This window comes from Schistocerca piceifrons, chromosome X (genome assembly GCF_021461385.2).
Source record: "Schistocerca piceifrons isolate TAMUIC-IGC-003096 chromosome X, iqSchPice1.1, whole genome shotgun sequence".
NCBI lineage: Eukaryota > Metazoa > Arthropoda > Insecta > Orthoptera > Acrididae > Schistocerca > Schistocerca piceifrons.
The window spans coordinates 591,371,148-591,388,968 of record NC_060149.1 but is presented as its reverse complement, the minus strand read 5'-3'; the positions used below and the strand labels follow the sequence as shown (position 1 = coordinate 591,388,968).

General features: G+C 38.3%; 1 protein-coding gene across 1 annotated transcript in view; it reads right to left on the bottom strand.

Moving 5' to 3' along the window:
- Positions 1-17,821, bottom strand: part of LOC124722965 (metal cation symporter ZIP14-like) — a 214,037-nt gene that overhangs the window by 64,703 nt on the left and 131,513 nt on the right. The window contains exon 3 of the mRNA XM_047248134.1: positions 15,322-15,493. Within this exon, the coding sequence (XP_047104090.1) occupies positions 15,322-15,493 (172 nt within the window). The remainder of the gene's footprint in view (positions 1-15,321; positions 15,494-17,821) is intronic.

Here is a 17,821-nt window from a genome sequence, read left to right as displayed (position 1 = left end):
GGCTGTCTCAATGAGCAGAGATTGTGTACAAAAATAGGGTTTTGTAGTCAAAAGATTGGGGGAATAATATAGTGTATTGGAACAATGAATAAAACCAATCTGCTTTCAGAAAAAATGTGTTGTATTACTTATTGAAACCCCCTTGTACACTCAACAGCAAAAAACCTGGGCTACTGCAAAAAACAGCTGAAAAATCAAACCATTTGGCAATGACAGCAGAAAAACCAGACCAGAGTGTGACGCTTACTCTGTATTCACCTATTTCCTGTGTGCTAAGGATTGCATACTTTACAACAAAGATTACTGACCTGATTGAATGTTTGAATCACAGTGTCAGTACCTGGATGCAAATAAATATGCAGCACAGAGACTATAAAACTTCTAAGAATATGCTTATGATGGCTCCCTGTCTACCATCCAGGTTTGACTAAGAATAAAAGGGCAATTTACCAACAAAATTTTCTTCTAAAATCACTTATCTTTGTCTTTTGCAACTTGTAAAGATAAGTGCACACCTTTTCAAATGAACATTAAAGCCACAAAATTACATTCCACAAGCATATTGGCTCATGTGTTCAAGAAGACTAATATTATGAATGATTTTTGCAGCATTATTGTTTGAAGAGTGGAGTGATAGCCTGTGGGTGCAGAGTTCAAAGCTACATAGTTCCATTTTTTAAATTGTTTGTATGAATTCACCAGAAAAAAGACAATTATTTACAGAGGAATCTGACCTCAGATTTTTGCATTTTGGGTAATGACAAAAGTGCAATTAATGGATTTTTTCTTTTTTGATGTAATTCATTAAATAGAAACCAAATATCATGGTAAAAGGATAAAAACAGTATAAATCATGATTCACAAAACTTTTCAATTTCTTAACGGGGTTATAATTATAGTACTCAGGTATTTGTCACATACAGTTTATGTTTTGGATGTGAATTCTGGACACTGTACATATCATTTAGATACACCTGCAGTTATTTAAGTCAAACTGACAACAATCTAACAATCCCAAAAAGGAAAAATGAGCAGGGGAAAATGAGGAAGAAAATAGGGAGATGAGCTGCAGTCATGTGGTGCACCATTATGGCTACAACTCTACAGGCCACACAGCTGTGGAGAAGTCTAAAAAAGCCTTTAAACAATAGTGGGGCACTAATTACTAATAACAGACATAACAAATAAATGTAGACAGACAAACAAATGCACCACTGGATATCACTGCTCATGCCCTGGGTTAAACTCCTCCAGTTAACTGTAATACACTCATGGTGCTGATTGTTGGTGGATGAACTTCACAGAGCTTTTGTGAAAGGAATTTGTCACTTATGTCAGGTATAGCATATTGATTTGATGTTGATTTATCTTTCTTGTCAAACTGATGATGTCGAAGCTCACCACATGACTTATCCTCCAATGTGAGCCTAGCTGCAGCTGTGCAGGTTTCAGCAAATACTTGCAGTGTGCATATAGAATGACTTGCTATCTGCATGCATCACATATCTAGCACATTTATGAGTTTTCAGATATTCTGTAGAGAGACAACAGTCATTAAGTGGCAGTATTACTATTACTCAAGCTCTGGTCCCAATAAACGCATAGTATTCAGGACCAAACAACAACAGCCTGGCATACATTAACATTTGTCTCTAGTAGGTATTTCCAATACACATAATTTTTGTTCCCTGTCTTTAAGAATTCAACATTAGACACATATGTTTTACAGTGGTTTATATTCTTCAAATTGACATTTGACAATTAGGTCAAACAGCCAGTCACTGTATTTTATTGTCATCATTATTACTCACCAAATACGCGAAGGGACAATATGAACACTGTCCAAAAATTGCCATTCTTTATACTGGATTCAAACCACTGATCTGCAAAAGGAGGTCAGCCAAACAAACTTTCCTCTTTATTTGGATATATATGCTTTAAAGAAGTTGGCCTTGGAAAATGCCTGCTGCAGATACTGTTTGCATTTAGCAACTTTATAGTGCAGCTATCAATTGGTTTTTTTTTTTTTAATTCAAACATGTTTCTTAACAACTACTCCAGAAATGTTTATTCAGAGACACACATAAGCACATGTGGATGAACTAATACACAAGACAAAGTGATTCATATCGAGGGTGGGATTCCACCAAAAAAGTGTCTTAGTGCCTTGATCCACAAGCCTGAGCCACATATGCTTAAGGACAGACTTTAAAGTGGCAAGAAGTTTTGAATAGTTCTTCCTTCAGGCTGTCACCATTACTACTCTTTTTGATGGAAATATGTTTCCTTCTTCCCCAGGCATCAGTACAGGTGCAGCAAGCTGGAATCACTTTGTAGTAAGTCAGTTACAATGGGAGCATTCAGTTTGAGATGAAATCATCACTGTGATTGAAGAACACAGTTTTCAATTAGAGATGCTGGCAATAGGTATGGTATTACACCTACTACTGCAAAGAGGTGATGCAGGAATTATGCTGACTGAGGTACTATCAGCAGAGATCCTGAGTCAGGCAGGGAGATACTTGACAAACATCATGGCAATGCAGAGCTTATGAGTAAGAACAGACACCTTCCATCCCTAAACGTGAAGCAGTTGCAATGAAAGAGCAACTTCCTCATTTACAGAGAAACACCCCACTGGAGGCTGAGGGAACCCAGACTCCACACACAAGGATCCACTGTGAAACAGGAACTCAGTGAGGAAAATGTCTTACACTGGCCAGCATTCACAGCACTCCATCTCAATGTAGCATGGGAAAATGTAATTTTCACTGATAAGAAGGTGTTTTCCTCAAGCAACAGTGGTTTACAGGCCCTGAGGGGCCATACAACAAGAGAATATGTATTAATGATAAGAAGTGGGCAGATATTGGTTTCTTATTGGGGCTGGATTTTTGTGAAGAGCAGGACTCAGCAGTACTTGACAGGATTGAGGGAACTCTTGATAGCAGGCAATATGCCGCAATAATGAAGTATGTGATGCTGCCTTCAGTATGAATGCTAAGTGTTGAAGGAAAATTCATGTGACAGGAAAGTAATTCCTCTGTGCATGAGTCCCCATCTGCTCAGCAGCAGCTGTCACATGTGGGCATTAAAAGATTTTGATCACCATGGGCCACTGACAGTAATCCAACAGAAATCATGGGGTATTCTGGACAAGATATTATAACACAAAAATATTCTATTTTATTCACTTGTTCTTTCGCTCAGCTTTTGCCAGTGCATTGGAAGATCACTTAAAGTATTGGACCTGAGACAATAGAATATGAGTTAGTTTTCCTTTAAGTTTCTTTTAAATATATTTTTGAGATTTTACATTTCTCTTTTATTCGCACTCTGCCTACATACTTGAAAAGTAATGAATTAAGGGGGACCTTTGTAGGGGTATTTTTTGTTATTTAAAATTCGTCTCTCACTTCTCCTCTACTGCCACACCTTGTACCCTCCCAAAAAATTTGTAAAATATTTCGTCTAACATTTATTCACCTTTCATTTTCTGTCCCACCTTATTTTCTCTTAGACTCTTTTCTCATTTGCCTGTCACTCCATCCTGCCATGATTAGTAACAAAATTAAGAACTTATTCTTGCAATGTCTCCTTCTTCCTCAGCCATTTTTTTACTTTTCTCCTCTATCTTTCCTCCTAAAATGTATGAAACAGTTTTTTTTAAATCTCTTGATTTATTGCCCATTCTTCATTCTGAAAACACCATTTTGTTATCCCTTTTCTCTTCCCTCAAATATAAAAGAAACTGTGGCAATCTTTTCTGTAAGCTCATAAGCTCTACTTTCCTTACTCCCATCCTCCTCCCCCCTCCCTCCTTCCCCGCACCCACTGTCCTCTCACACACACACACACACACACACACACACACACACACACACACACACACACACACGATCAATTTCTCCAGACAGCTATTTGGGACCTATGTAGATTAGATGAGCTACATTTGAGTACTAAAGGGCTGAAAGAACTATGCATTATGTCCCTGTGCCTGAATATGTATGTTCGTCAGCAGCTTCTGATACCTGAAGTTGTGTAGTGATTAAAAGCAGAGGTTTGACAGTTGATGATGGTAGCTCCCAGTAGTTACAGCTGCCAAATAAACTGTAGCTACAGCACCAATTGGTGAGAATGCAAGGATTTTAAAATATTCTGGGGGACGCTGGAACTTGTGGAATTGTGAAGCCTCCTGTCATTGCCCCTTGTTGGGGACAGAAGAGAGACTGTAGCAGCCAAATGGATGCAGATGTATTTTGGTAGTACATATCAATTTTTTAGAACTGACAATTGGGATCTCTAGGTACTGGCCAAACTCATTTCAAATACAGCAGAAAGATTACAAGAACAAGTAAGTTCTGTTTCTATGTTTGAGCATTGAGTTTCATCAACAGTATTAAGAATCTGAATGCACAAGCTCTTACTAAGCGCACAACCATTTGGTTTGATGGTGGGAGATTCCGGTGTTGATAGGTGACCAGCGGCTTTGTTCTTTAAAGCATAGTGTATGGAGACAGTAGAAGTATGTGTAGCTAACCAAAGGCAACCTTACAGAGCAAATAACTGGTGATGGGAATTAACGGTCATTATGAGGCTCATAAAACTATGAATAAGCCATGTTTTTTACTTGACTTGCCTTTTTAGTTTTTTGAAATATCCAGTGACATTACAGGATCCTTGTTGGTGATTAAACAGTGTATGTTTCTGTTTGATTTTTCGGTCAATTTATAACTTCTCATGTCTGTTAATGGTGGTTTTATTTGGGAGACCAGTAGATTTCATGTCTAGTGGTTGTACTGGTATTGCACTAGTTGTCTACCCAATTTCTTTCACTTAAAAAAGAATTGGTGAGCAGTAATATCTGCAGGTTAGTAAATGTGCTAAAGAGATATCTTGAAGTCATTATTAAACCCATACAGTAGTTTATGGGCTTTATGACCGTTTTGAGGCATGCTGAATGCTTCAAGGACTGAGATCATAGAGTGAGTACTAGTTTTGCCACATATCATATCAGTCTGTTCTATCAACTGCTCCTCACTTTTTCTCATATAGCTATTGTGATGGCCTAGATAAGCTATTAATGTGAAAAAACTATCAGGCAGTAAATTAAGAAAAAACTGCACTGGCAGAGAGGCATTGCTTTGCAAATGTGTCCCTTACTCCAGTATTGCTATTTCCATCTCTCTCCTTCATAAGCATATTGCAAACTGAACAACTTATTCATCAGAAGATTTTAGCTTTTATGAACAAAACACCAGCAATGATGGTTTTGCACACATTGTGCATAGAAGTTACTCTTTGTTCTTCTGTTATTATAGAGTGAGTGACAGTTTTACTTTAGAATGAAATATTAAAGACTGTACTGTTAATATACTGTGTTCATTTTTATGCACCCTGCTTGAATTTCTTTATGTCTTTGTTGTGTGATTTTGGTTATGGCACAGTGTTCCTTTGCACAGTTAAATTCAGTAATTCCAGGCTTTATATTACTTGTTGCTTACGGAATTGATTTGTGGGTGTTCATGTTTTGCAACCAGTGCCCTTCTGTTGTCTTCTTATTTGCTTTTGCATCCCTCTGTTTTTGGGTTAGTTCCAATGGCAGTGTTCTCAAGAAATACATGTTTTAAGTCTATAATGATCAGAAGATGTGATAAGTAAGCGTAATGCTTACACTAGAACCACCACAGACACTCCAAACAAGTGAATCACATCTGGCAAATGAAATTTTTTAAGTTTGTAGTATGCTTAAGAGAGAAAAACAATAATAATTGTGACAGCTACTGAGTTATGATTTCAGCTTGCAGTCTGTACATTTGAATGCTGTTGTATCTATGCTCTAGCCCCCATGCCTAGTTACAGAAATGAGAGTAAAATCAATGGATGAATATTTTTGATATTTCAGTCCTGGGTCAACTCAGCAACGCATCTTTGAGATGTGAGATACACTCCTCACTTCTAAGCCCACTCAGGGAAACGACCAGCTGTCCAATCATATTATTCCTGTGGATAGTACAATTTTCAACATTGCGTAACATGTTTGGCAACTCCATGATCATCAAGTTACCTCAAAGAGTGGCACAGAATTATCCTATTACATTCACTTGCTGTTTCCTGGTCAGATGCATTAAATATACTGCATGATTTTCACATTCAGTGTGACATCAGGTTATTAAATCTATGATTTGAGTCCAGGGACTTTGCTTCCCTGGGAAAATACAATTTGCTACTCTCACATTTCATAAATTATCTATATTCATCACCACTATGGCAATGACAGATCAGAGATCACAGCAGTGGTTCATTAGCTCAGTGGTAATGTGACTGCTGTCTGAAGCAACGACTGTACTAGCTGTGAGTTCCAAGCTGATTGGAAGACTAGAATACTGAATCTACATTTTCCTCTTGTTTAAGATGCCAGACCAAAAATAGGCAATGAAATCTTAATCAACCTCTGCTTTGTAAGTTTTCTCATAATCTTGATTCAATATATTTTAGATCTGAAGGTGAAAAACTTATGAAATTCCTGAATTAGACACATGTTGATATCAGCATTTTTCTACTTCAGCCAACAAAATTTAATGTTTTTTGTGAATACATAATTTGATTAAATACGGAATGGCACTGAATGAGTTGTTAAGAAGGTAGACACCTTAATTTTGTTTGTACCAGACTGAGATTCAGTCATGGAAGCGAGCTGCGTGGGATTAACCAAGTGGTCTAAGGCGCTGCAGTCATGGACTATGCAGCTGGTCCTGGTGGAGGTGCGAGTCCTCCCTCGGGCATGGGTGTGTGTGTTTGTCCTTTGGATAATTTAGGTTAAGTAGTGTGTAAGATTTCACACACATCTGAGCATCTGAACATGGAAGCGATAAGAGTGGTCCCAGACAATCACCCCACCTCGTACCCCGATGTGGTTGGAACATAAATTATATTCCTGGATGTAATCTAATGTTGTGTTACATAAATATCATTAGTTGTTTAGGCTAAACCAAAATCATTTGATTTCACACCATAAAGTGTTTGGCATGCTAAACTGGTAAAAACTCTTGAAGTCTATTGTAAAGCTAGATTACTGCATTCGGGATAGGTACTGGGAACATCAATCTGTGTGCTCATATTATTGTCATCAGCTCTGGTTTAACTGAAAAATTGTGGGTCACATAAATGTAACATAAGTGAATGACAAATAGATACTGGAACTAGCAACCCCACAGTTGCATAGCCATGGAAGAACTTGACAAAAGGAGTTGAAAAATTCTAAAGCAATGGTTTTAAATGATAAAAATTATCAGTGGACCCACATCCACTTCCAGTACTTGAATATTACCAAAATAATTCAAACAATGGTTGCCAGCCTCATCTTGAATCCACAAGATGAGGATAAAAAAATTATCACATATACATACCACTATCAGCCCTGTAGCAACCTGCTTACTTTATGTTAAATTCAAAATTCCTGCCACTGAACTGGAAACATACATCACTACTGGCCTCCAGCTCATTGTCTACACCTAACTCCCAGCTAGAACACTATAAAATCATAAAAATGAGAGCAAAGGAAAATTATCAAGACAAATGCTTAAAGCAAGAAAGATTCGAGAGTCACAGGACACCAAGCACATCAGATATGGAAACAATTTAGTTCATTCTCCTTTTAAAGAGCTTTGGACTGCTAATTATTTTCATTAAGTGCTGCCTTTGATCAATAACAACAGCTTCTTCTACATACCCACATTCCATGTCTCTATCTTGAACTACAAAGTTGCCAAACAGCCATTACTACTGGTCGCTACCACCATAATGTCCACACCTATGTTTTTAATATCTAGAAGACTCCGGAAGTTGAAAACTGCTAATGAACATCCATGCCCAGGCACAGGAACATAACTTATAGTTCTTTCAGTCCCTCTGTACTTGAAATGTAGCATGTCCAATCTCCATAGGCTGCAAATAGCTGTCTGGAGAAAATGATAGAGAGAGAGAGAGAGAGAGAGAGAGAGAGAGAGAGAGAGAGAGAGAGAGAGAGAGGAGGGATGGAGGGAGAGAGGTAACACACAGGAAAGTGGAAGTGAAAAATAAAAAATTATAGAAAACTATGTGATAGTTTGTTTTATCTTAGAGGAGAGAGAAAAGGGACAAGGCAAGAGAGTTTTCAGAGTGATGAATGGGTAATTAATCTGGGAATTTAAAAGAAAACTGTTTCATAAGTTTTAGGAGGAATGATAGACGAGCAAAGTAACAAAAGTGCTGAGAAAGAGAGAGACATTATAAGAAAAAGAATAATTTCAAGAAAAACTGCTTGATTTGTTTATTAATTTGGGACAATGGAATAACAGGCAAGTGGAATGAGAGTGTAAGAGAAAGAGAGGTGAGAGGGCAAATCAAAGGTGAATAAATATTGGAAGAAATATTTCAAACTTTTTGGGAGGTTGCAAGGGATATCAATAGAGGGAAAGAGAGAGATGAATTTGAAATAACAAAGGAAAAAACCCTGGAAAAGTGCCTCACAATTTATTACTTTTCAATTATTTAGGCAGACTGCAAATAAAAGACAAAAATAATATTTAAAAACACATTTTGGAAATAAAATTATTTCAATTAAAAACATAAGTTAAACAAAAACTGACTCATATTCTATTATCTTTGGTTCAATACCTTTCTGAAACCAAATGATCTTCCACTGACTTTCAATGACATAAAACTGGGTGAAAGAACAAGTAAGTAAAATATAATGTTTCAAGTGCTTTAATATCTTGTCCAGAACCCCCAGAACCCCAGAACCCCCCCCCCCCCCTCTCCATTATGTCTAACATCAATCACATGCCTTGGCATCAGACATAACTTCCAAAAGAAGTAACTTCATCTTGTCCTTCAAGAATACAGTCCCAAACGGCGTCAGCTGTAGTTTGTTGGTTTTCTGGCTTTAAAACAACTGTTTAACAGATTTTGGGATGAATGATAAAGGATGAAAGTACAAGATAGGTGAGGAACAGGTAGCCGTTACAAGAGAAAGTGTACTTTCAACAAAAGCTACTTCATTTGTTTAATAATTTTGGAAAGATGGAATGGAAGGCAAGTGAGATGAGTGTTTAAGATAAAGAGAGGGGTGAGGGCAAATTAAAGATGAATAAGTTTTAGAAAAAGTCATCTAACCTTTTAGGGAGTTTGCAAGGGGTAGCACTAGAGGGGAAGTGAGAGATAAATTTGAAGTAATAGAATAATGGTGCTAAAAATGTCCCTCTCAATTAATGTCTTTTGAGTATTTAGGCAGAGAACAAATAAAAGAGAAATAAAATATTAAAAAATATTTCTAAAACAAAATTATTTCAATTAAAATTCTATCTTAAAAGAAAACCAATAAATATTCTATTATCTCAGGTTCAGTCTCCCATTATCTTTCGCTGACATAAAATTGAGCAAAAGAACAAGAAGATAAAATAGACCATTTTAAGTGCTGTGATATCTTGTCCAGAATCTCCCATTACATCTAACTATCATGCATCTTGGCATGGAATCTATGAGGCATCAAACGTAATTCCCAGATGAAGTAACTTCATCCCAGGCTACAAGAATGCAGTCCTGAAAGGCATCAGCTGTAGTCTGTTGGTTTTGTGGCCAAATATCTGACAGAATTCATGCTACCTCAGCCCATATGTCCCATGTTGGATTAATGTCAGCAGCCTGTGGTGGCCAATGTCTATTAATGCCTGCATTTGACAGCTGCTGCTGAATGGATGGGGACATATGCACAGAAGAATGATTTTCCTGTAACATGAACTTTCCTTCAATGCTTAGCATTCACACTGAAGGCAGCAGCACATACTTCATTATTAGGTCATGCTGTCTGCTATCAAGAGTTCCCTCAATTCTGTGAAGTACACCTGAGTCCTGCTCCTCTCACAAAAATCTAGCCCTAAGAACCAATAGCTGCCCATTTCTTATCATTGCTACATATTCTTTTGTTGTATGGTCCCTCGTTGCCTGTAAACCACCCTTAGATCACTGTTGCTTGAGGAAAACATCTTCATATTAGTGAAAATTACATTTTCCCATGCAACATTGAGATGGAGCACTGTGAATGCTGGGCAGTATAAAACATTTTTCCTCCTGAGTTCCTGTTTCACAGTGCATCCTTGTGTGTGCAGTCTGGCTTCCCTAAGTATTCAGTGGAGTATTTCTCTGTAACTGAGGAAGTTGCTCTCTCACTGCAACTGCTTCACATTTAGGGCTGGATGCTGTGCAATCTTACTCATAAGTTTTATGTCACCATGGTGTATGCCAAGTGTCTCCCTGCCTGACTCAGGATCTCTGTTGATAGTACCTCAGTCACTATAATTCCTGTATCATCTCTTTGCAGCAGTAGGTGGAACACCATGCCTATTGCCAGCATCTCTAATTGAAAACTGCATTCTTCAATCACAGTAATGATTTTGTCTCAGACTGAATGCTCCCATTGTAACTGACTTTCTACAATGTGATTTCTGCTTGCTGTTCCTATACTGATGCCCGGGGAAGAAGGAAACATATTTCCATCAAAAAGAGTGGTGGTGGTGACAGCCTGAAGGAAGAACTATTCAAAACTTCTTGCCGCTTTAAGTCTGTCCTTAAGCATAAGTGGCTCTGGCTTGTGGAGGAAAAGTGGATCAAGGCACTAAGACACTTTTTTGGAAGTTGTAGCTTTGAATCCCACCCTCGATATGAATGACTTTGTCTTGCATATGAGTTCATCTATATGTGCTTATGTGTGTCTCTAAATAAACATTTCTGGAGTAGTTGTTAAGAAACATGTTTGAATTCAAAACAACAATTGATAGCTGCACTATAAAGTTGCTAAATGCAAATAGTATCTGCAGCAGGCATGTTCCAAGGCTAACTTCTTTAAAGCATATATATGTAAATAAAGAGAAAAGTTTGTTTGGCTGACCTTCTTTTGCAGATCGAAATAAGATGGTAATATGGAGATCAGTGGTTAGAATTTGGTCTAGAGCATGGCAATTTCGACAGTGTTCATGTTGTCCCTCTGAATATTCAGTGAGTAATAATGATGACGATAAAACACAGTGACTGGCTGTTTGCCCTAATTGTCAAATGTCAATTTGAAGAATATAAACCACTGTAAAACATATGTGTCCAATGTCGAATTCTTGAAGAAGGGGAACAAAAATCATGTGTACCGGAAGTATCTACAACAAGCATGTGACATGTGTAAGACTGTTTCTGGTTGGTCCTAAATACTATGCATTTATTGGACTACAGCTTGAGTAATAGTAACACTATGATTTAATTACTGTCATGTTGCTGCAGGGTATCTAAAAACTCAAAACTGTGCCAGATATGTGAGGCACGTGGATAGCAAGTCATTTTATCTGCACACTGTAGGTGTTTGCTGAAACCTGCACAACTGCAGCTAGGCTCCAAATGGAGGATAAGTCATGTGGTGGACACCTTCGACATCATAAGCTTGATGAGAAAGATAAATCAATGTCAGATAAATACGCTATGAATGATGTAAGTGAAAAATTCCTTTCACAAGACCTCTGTTACAGTCATCCACCAATAATCAGCACCATGAGCATAATGTTAACTGGAGGTATGGTTCAAGTTTAACCTAGGGCATGAGCAATGACCTCCAGTGGTGAGTTTACTTGTTTGTCTATGTTTATTTGTTATGTTTTATACTAGTAATTAGTGTCCCACTGTTGTTTAAAGAGCTCTCTAGACTTCTACCATAGGTGTGTATCCTGCACTGTTGTTGCCATACTGGTCCATCAAATGACTGCAGCTCATCTCATCATTTTCTTCCTCATTTTCCCCTACTTATCTTTCTTTTTAGGAATGGTTAGACTGTTGTCAGTTTGACTGCAAATAACCACAGGTGTATCCACACAATACTTACTGTGTTCCAAATGCATGTCCAAGACATAAAACTTGTATGACAAAAACCTAAATAATATTAGGAATTGGAAACTCTTTCACAAATTGCAGTTTTTACTTTCTTATTCTTTTACCATCATGTTTGGCTGTGTTTAAAGTAATATAACAAACTAAAAATCCATTAATTGCACTTGCTAGAAGTCCATAATAGACTTAATATGTTACAGTTAATATTTTCTCAGAAGTAGGTAATCTAGTAAGATTGTATTACTAATTTTATAATACTATGAACTCATGAGAGATTTAATGGTTGTTTGTAGGCCTACAAGTACTCATTGCATCCTTACTCATTCAGTGTTGCTCAACGTATTCTGTCATTAATTTTCTGAAAAAATGTAATCACTGCTTCTAAGCATTTTGGGTTAGTAACTATTAGGTGTAGCTGTATTAATTTGTAACTTTTCTGATGCTGAATCAGTAATGATTGCAAGTTCATTTATATCTTTTAATAATAGCTCTCCAGAAATTGATTTTGTGGCTAAATGGCTCTGAGCACCATTATTTTGTGGCTAGATAGTTTGTCTAACATAACCTCCAAATTTTTCACAAATTTAGCTACATGAATAAAAAAAATACTTGAATTACAGTGAGGCCGATATTCAGTGAGGCTAGTTATATTATTACTCTCATATTCAGTTTCATAATTTGTGTAAAGATTGTCTGAAATTTTGCTTCTCCTGGTGAATTTGTACAAACAATAAAAGAACAGAAAAATAACCATTCCACTCTTCTAAACGTGAGACTATGAACATCATTTGTAATATCTGCGATACTGCAGTGTCTGTGATGTTCTAAAGTATGATGGAATAATCCCACTGCAGCAACTACAGTCATTATGAAATATAATCACAGCTGCAAAGATGGACAACCGTCAGGTGTATAATGGAATGACAACAATGAAAATTTGTGCTGGAACAGGACTCAATCCTGGATTTTGCGATTATCGTGGTGGTCACCTTACCATTAGGCTATCCAAGCATGACTCAGGGCCACACCCAAACATCCATATGTTGTCAACCATATCCCTTTTGTGTATTCCCATACAGGGAGATACTTTTGGTTGAATGTCTGTTGCCTGGTGTCGGCAAATAAATATGATATTGCAGGCACTGCAGCCACTTTTGTGCCAGTGATCCCTTCCACATCCATTTGGATCAGTGGAATCCCCTGGTGTGTCAGTTGCCAACAATAGCCTGAAGGGTGCCTCTGAACACCCTCCATTCCCACAGTCAGTAATCAGATGGACCGTGTCTTCACCCGTGCCTCTATTCCATCCCCCCCCCCCCCCCCCCCCCTGTCAGTGGCATTTCTGCTCATATGCACTTGTTTAGAAGGGAGGGGGGAGTGGCATAGGATCTGGCTCCATGGAAGTTGAATGCCTGCTGGAGGAAACTGACCTGAATGGCCATTAGAGGGCACCGTCTTGCCACTACACTGCGCTCACAGCATGAGCCACTCTGCTCACCATGTGAATATGCCTGCCAGTAGTGTTCCTCACAGCTGACATAATTATGGCTGCCTATGAAATGGTCAGTCAGTTCCATACTCACACCTGATATTGTTAGTTACTATCAATGCTGTATTTTGGAATGTTCGATAACAACCACTCTTGGTGCTTGGTCTTTCTCTCTGGTCATGATTCTGATTGTGTCTCTCTTCACTCTTGGCCTATTGACATCACTGTGGTGAAGGTTTCCACTTTGTGTCTCATTGTTTACATAAGCTGCTTTGAACTTGTCCTTCTCTGTGTCCCACTCACTGTTAGTCAGCTGTGTTTAGCTCAGCTACCGCTTGGTGTCATGTTCTCTTCCGAAGGCAGCCCTTTCACCTAGTAGCTTAAGGTGTTTCTCTCTAGGTCCTACAGCTACCCTTGGAAACAGGACTTTCTTCTTTCTTGTTAAACCTATGGCCATGATTGTGAACAAGTTAATGAAAAAGATTTCCAGATACTGGTGGTATGTAATTAAATAGCATCTGAGAAAATAAGTGACTGATGGATATCAATCCCTCAGTACTCTGATGGTTATCCTAAATTCAAAGTTAACCATGAGTCACTTATTTGTAATTCTACTTCCTTTTACATGCATAACTTTTTTTAATATTAATAAAGATGATAAACTGAATTCCCTGATGCATTAAGAATGAGTATTTCATTAAATAAGTCTGTATAATGCAATGTTCTTGCATCATATTCAAGTATCCTTCATTAGTGCCACATATATGCAGTCAAGTGCTATTATTTGATGGAGCTTATTATATTTTTGTTGTATTGCGATAACGATGTAGTTTACATATATGCAAGCACTGGCTTACGCAACTATTGTCATTTTCAATTGGCTTGTGCAACTATTGTAATTTTCAATCACATTTATCAGGCTGGTGTACTTTCTGCTGGGCCAATACTATGTTCAGATCTTCCATAGTCTCTTTTCTTCCTGCTTGTAAGATCAGTTTGTCAATAATGTCACTGAAGTCTGTTTTTGCATGGATGACAGGAGTAGGGAGGCAGTAACTGATGCCATATATTGATAGTAGTTTTTATTTGTATTCCTACTGGCTGGTATCAGTGAATGAAGGACAATTAGAGAAATTTCTTATACATTTATATGCATCTTTTGGCCTACTGGGGATGAGTATTGGCTAGCCATTCTGAATTTTTATTTTGATATACACAATTTTAATCCTGTTTATGTGACTGTTGGCCACTCAATGCCCTGATTTATTGTGAATGAAAATAAACTATGTTTGAAAGTATAATGTAATATGGGTAGATGAAAAAAATCACTAGGCAGTGGCACGAGAAAACAGGTGTAAATTGATATTGGAAAGTGCTAGACAGTGGCTCCTTCTTCTGGCAGAAGAGTTAATGGGACAGGACGAGTGATGAAAGAAAAGGACTTGTAAGGGTTAGGAAATGGGGAAGTTATGGAAAAGTCATGACAGAGGAGGAGAGACTTCTCATCCTTTCTATTAAGTCCCCCTGGCCCAGGGTTCTGGCAACTTTTCTACAAATCTCCCAATTTCCAAAACCTCACATGTTCTTTCCCTTCATCCCTTTCCCTTCAACTTTTCTACCAGAAGAAGGATTCACTGGGTCCAAAAGCTTGCATGTTTCCATATCTTTTACATATGTTTTCTCCTGCCGCTGCCTGGTGAGTAGATTTTTTTATCCGTCCATATTATAATATACTGACTACATTATGAGTACTTCAGACCACATGCTGAAAAGGATTTGACATTTTTCTATTGCTTTCTCAATGACTTGAAACTGAAATTATGAATAAAAGATGATATGGATGGGAGAGGAATTGAAGTTTTTATTAGAGAAACAGCTGCACCTAAAAAACTTTTGCATTTATTATTAAGTAATGAATATATACTTACTTTGCAGAGTAGTTGGGCCTGACTCAGGCTGTGGCAGTCCTGTTGGTTTCTGTGGGTTAGCTGAGACATTATTCATAATCCTTTCACATACAGAACTGAGGGATGGATAATACTGTGTAGACCCATATAAGCCTGACAATGAATTTGGTGCTAGTGTATCATCCTGATGAAGCTGTATTTAAGAAAGAAAACAAAGTATCTGAAATGTAAGTGCACTTACACCAATATCATCAGAGGCAGAAAGAAACAAGAAGCAATCCAAAAATTATTTATGTATCATATGGCATACATTTACTAAACTACTAAATATCAACATTTCAACACAGATCTCCAGCATAATATAACAAAATGATAACAGCTATAATTGAATACCCAGGTCTTGTAGTTTATCACATCATTTACCACCATCAGGAAACCTTTGAAGGGACTTTTCTAGGTGTGTGTGGGACATGTTGATAGAACATGAGCAACTAGAATGAAATTTTCACTCTGCAATAAAGTGTGCACTGATATGAAACTTCCTGACAGATTAAAACTGTGCCAGACTGAGACTTAAAATCAGGACCTTTGCCTCTCACAGGCAAGTGCTCTACCATCTGAGATACCCAAGCACGACTCACAAACCATCCTCACAGCTTTAATTACACCAGTAACTCGTACATGAGCAAGTGTCTGTCATTCTGCATCACAGTCACAAGATGGTGCTCAAGATTTTTCCCACTTGTGGAGAGTGTTTGCATATTTTCCATGGCCTCTTAGAATGTGGTTCATGGTAGTCCAAACTGCCTGAGGCTGGTCCAATCCAGGGGGTTTCTCCTGGATGCAGAACAGTTTCAGGTATTGTGGAGGACAATTCTGTTGCCAACTGCATTTCCATTTATTAATAGCACTGAATTCATTTCCAGTAAGAGTCCTGGCTGTGGTAAGAGTGGCATTTGTTGATCTTAATCTTTTTTGCTCCACATCATTCAGTATTGGAAGGTTGGGGTTATCAACTATGTTCTGGTATTCTGGTAGTAGCAAACACTTCTGTCTGACATCAGGAGGTGAAACGTGAGTCAAGAAAGGTAACTAGTATGTGTGTGTAGACTGTATCAATCCACTAACAATACACATGACTTCATTAAGTTGTGTATTTATCTTTTTCACATATGGTCTATTAATATAAATCCTAGTGCTGATATTTGAAATTTGTTTGCTGATAATCCACAGCTAGTGCCACAGAATTTATGGACAATGTTATTTCTGCTTTTGAACTTAGTAGATGTTAGTTATCCAGAAATTAATTGTTAGAGTAAAAATAATTAATGTTCCTTTTTGTTCATATTTTGAGTGCTGTATTTCTCATTACTTGGAAATATCCATTTAAACTTTAATTATTGTATCAGTGCAGAAAGACAGTCTTATCAGAGAGTTACCAGTGTCCGCTCTCTGCTCTTTATGCCTTATAAGTTATTCTGCAGCTAAGGCATGGCATTGCCATCTGTTTGCAGCCTATGTTATTTGACTATGGATCTACATTTACCCTGTAGCTAAGGTTAGGTCTTACCACCATTTTCAAAGCTGTGTTATTTGACTATGTATCTGTGTTTATAGTTGTGTTTGCAATGTTTGTTCAGGTAATTTTCCATGATCTCTGTTATTTACACTAATATTATTCTCATTTTCTGGCATCTACTAATAAACCTTGTGGTGACAGTTGACCACCAGTAACTTCACCGGTGAAGTGCAGAGTAAATGGTCTTTGGAGATGGGAGTTCTTTGATTAGTCCCGTCTACTACTTGACGGAGTGATACACGTGTCGTGAATTTCTGCAATGATTTCCTTGTGTTCTCTGTAATCATACGAACCTTAATAAAAGTGTCTTATTGCAATAAGTTGGAGTTTTCTGTGTGTGGCCCATCACTGCAGCCAAAAAACCCACATTGGTGACTCTGAGTCCCGAAAATACGTTGCCGTCGAGATCTGGGTACCACCGGTTTCGCGCCAATAGACAATGTTACAGCCTCCAGTTTTTCCGGAAGTGCAGGACACTGTGACCGCAGAATGGACATTTGACTGTGAAGTGCAATGCTTTACTCCGTGTGCTACTAATACACCAGGAATGTTTGTATCTCTGGTGTTTGCCTTGCCTGGCCGGACGACTCTAACCTCTGCTGGCATACCACACCGGGCACTGTACACATCGTCGCGGACACCTTCTACAGCATTCTACGCTTGACAGAATGCTCCTCCAGCACAATACCCCGGAAGCCCCGAGTTTCTACCGCATAACATGGACCACGTAGCTGTCCAGTTTCTGGGACCCCCCCCCCTCCTCAGAGCAGCCCACCATTTAACGTGTCCCCCTCTGCACCAGTTGAAGGGACACTTGCGCCAGGCCATTTATATGGCTATCTGTTCTGCCATCCCGTGCACACCACGGGCGACACACCTGTCGTGGTACCGCCGTCACTCAGCGCTCAATCACGATCTCGCGCCTCTGCTCGAGATTTCAGC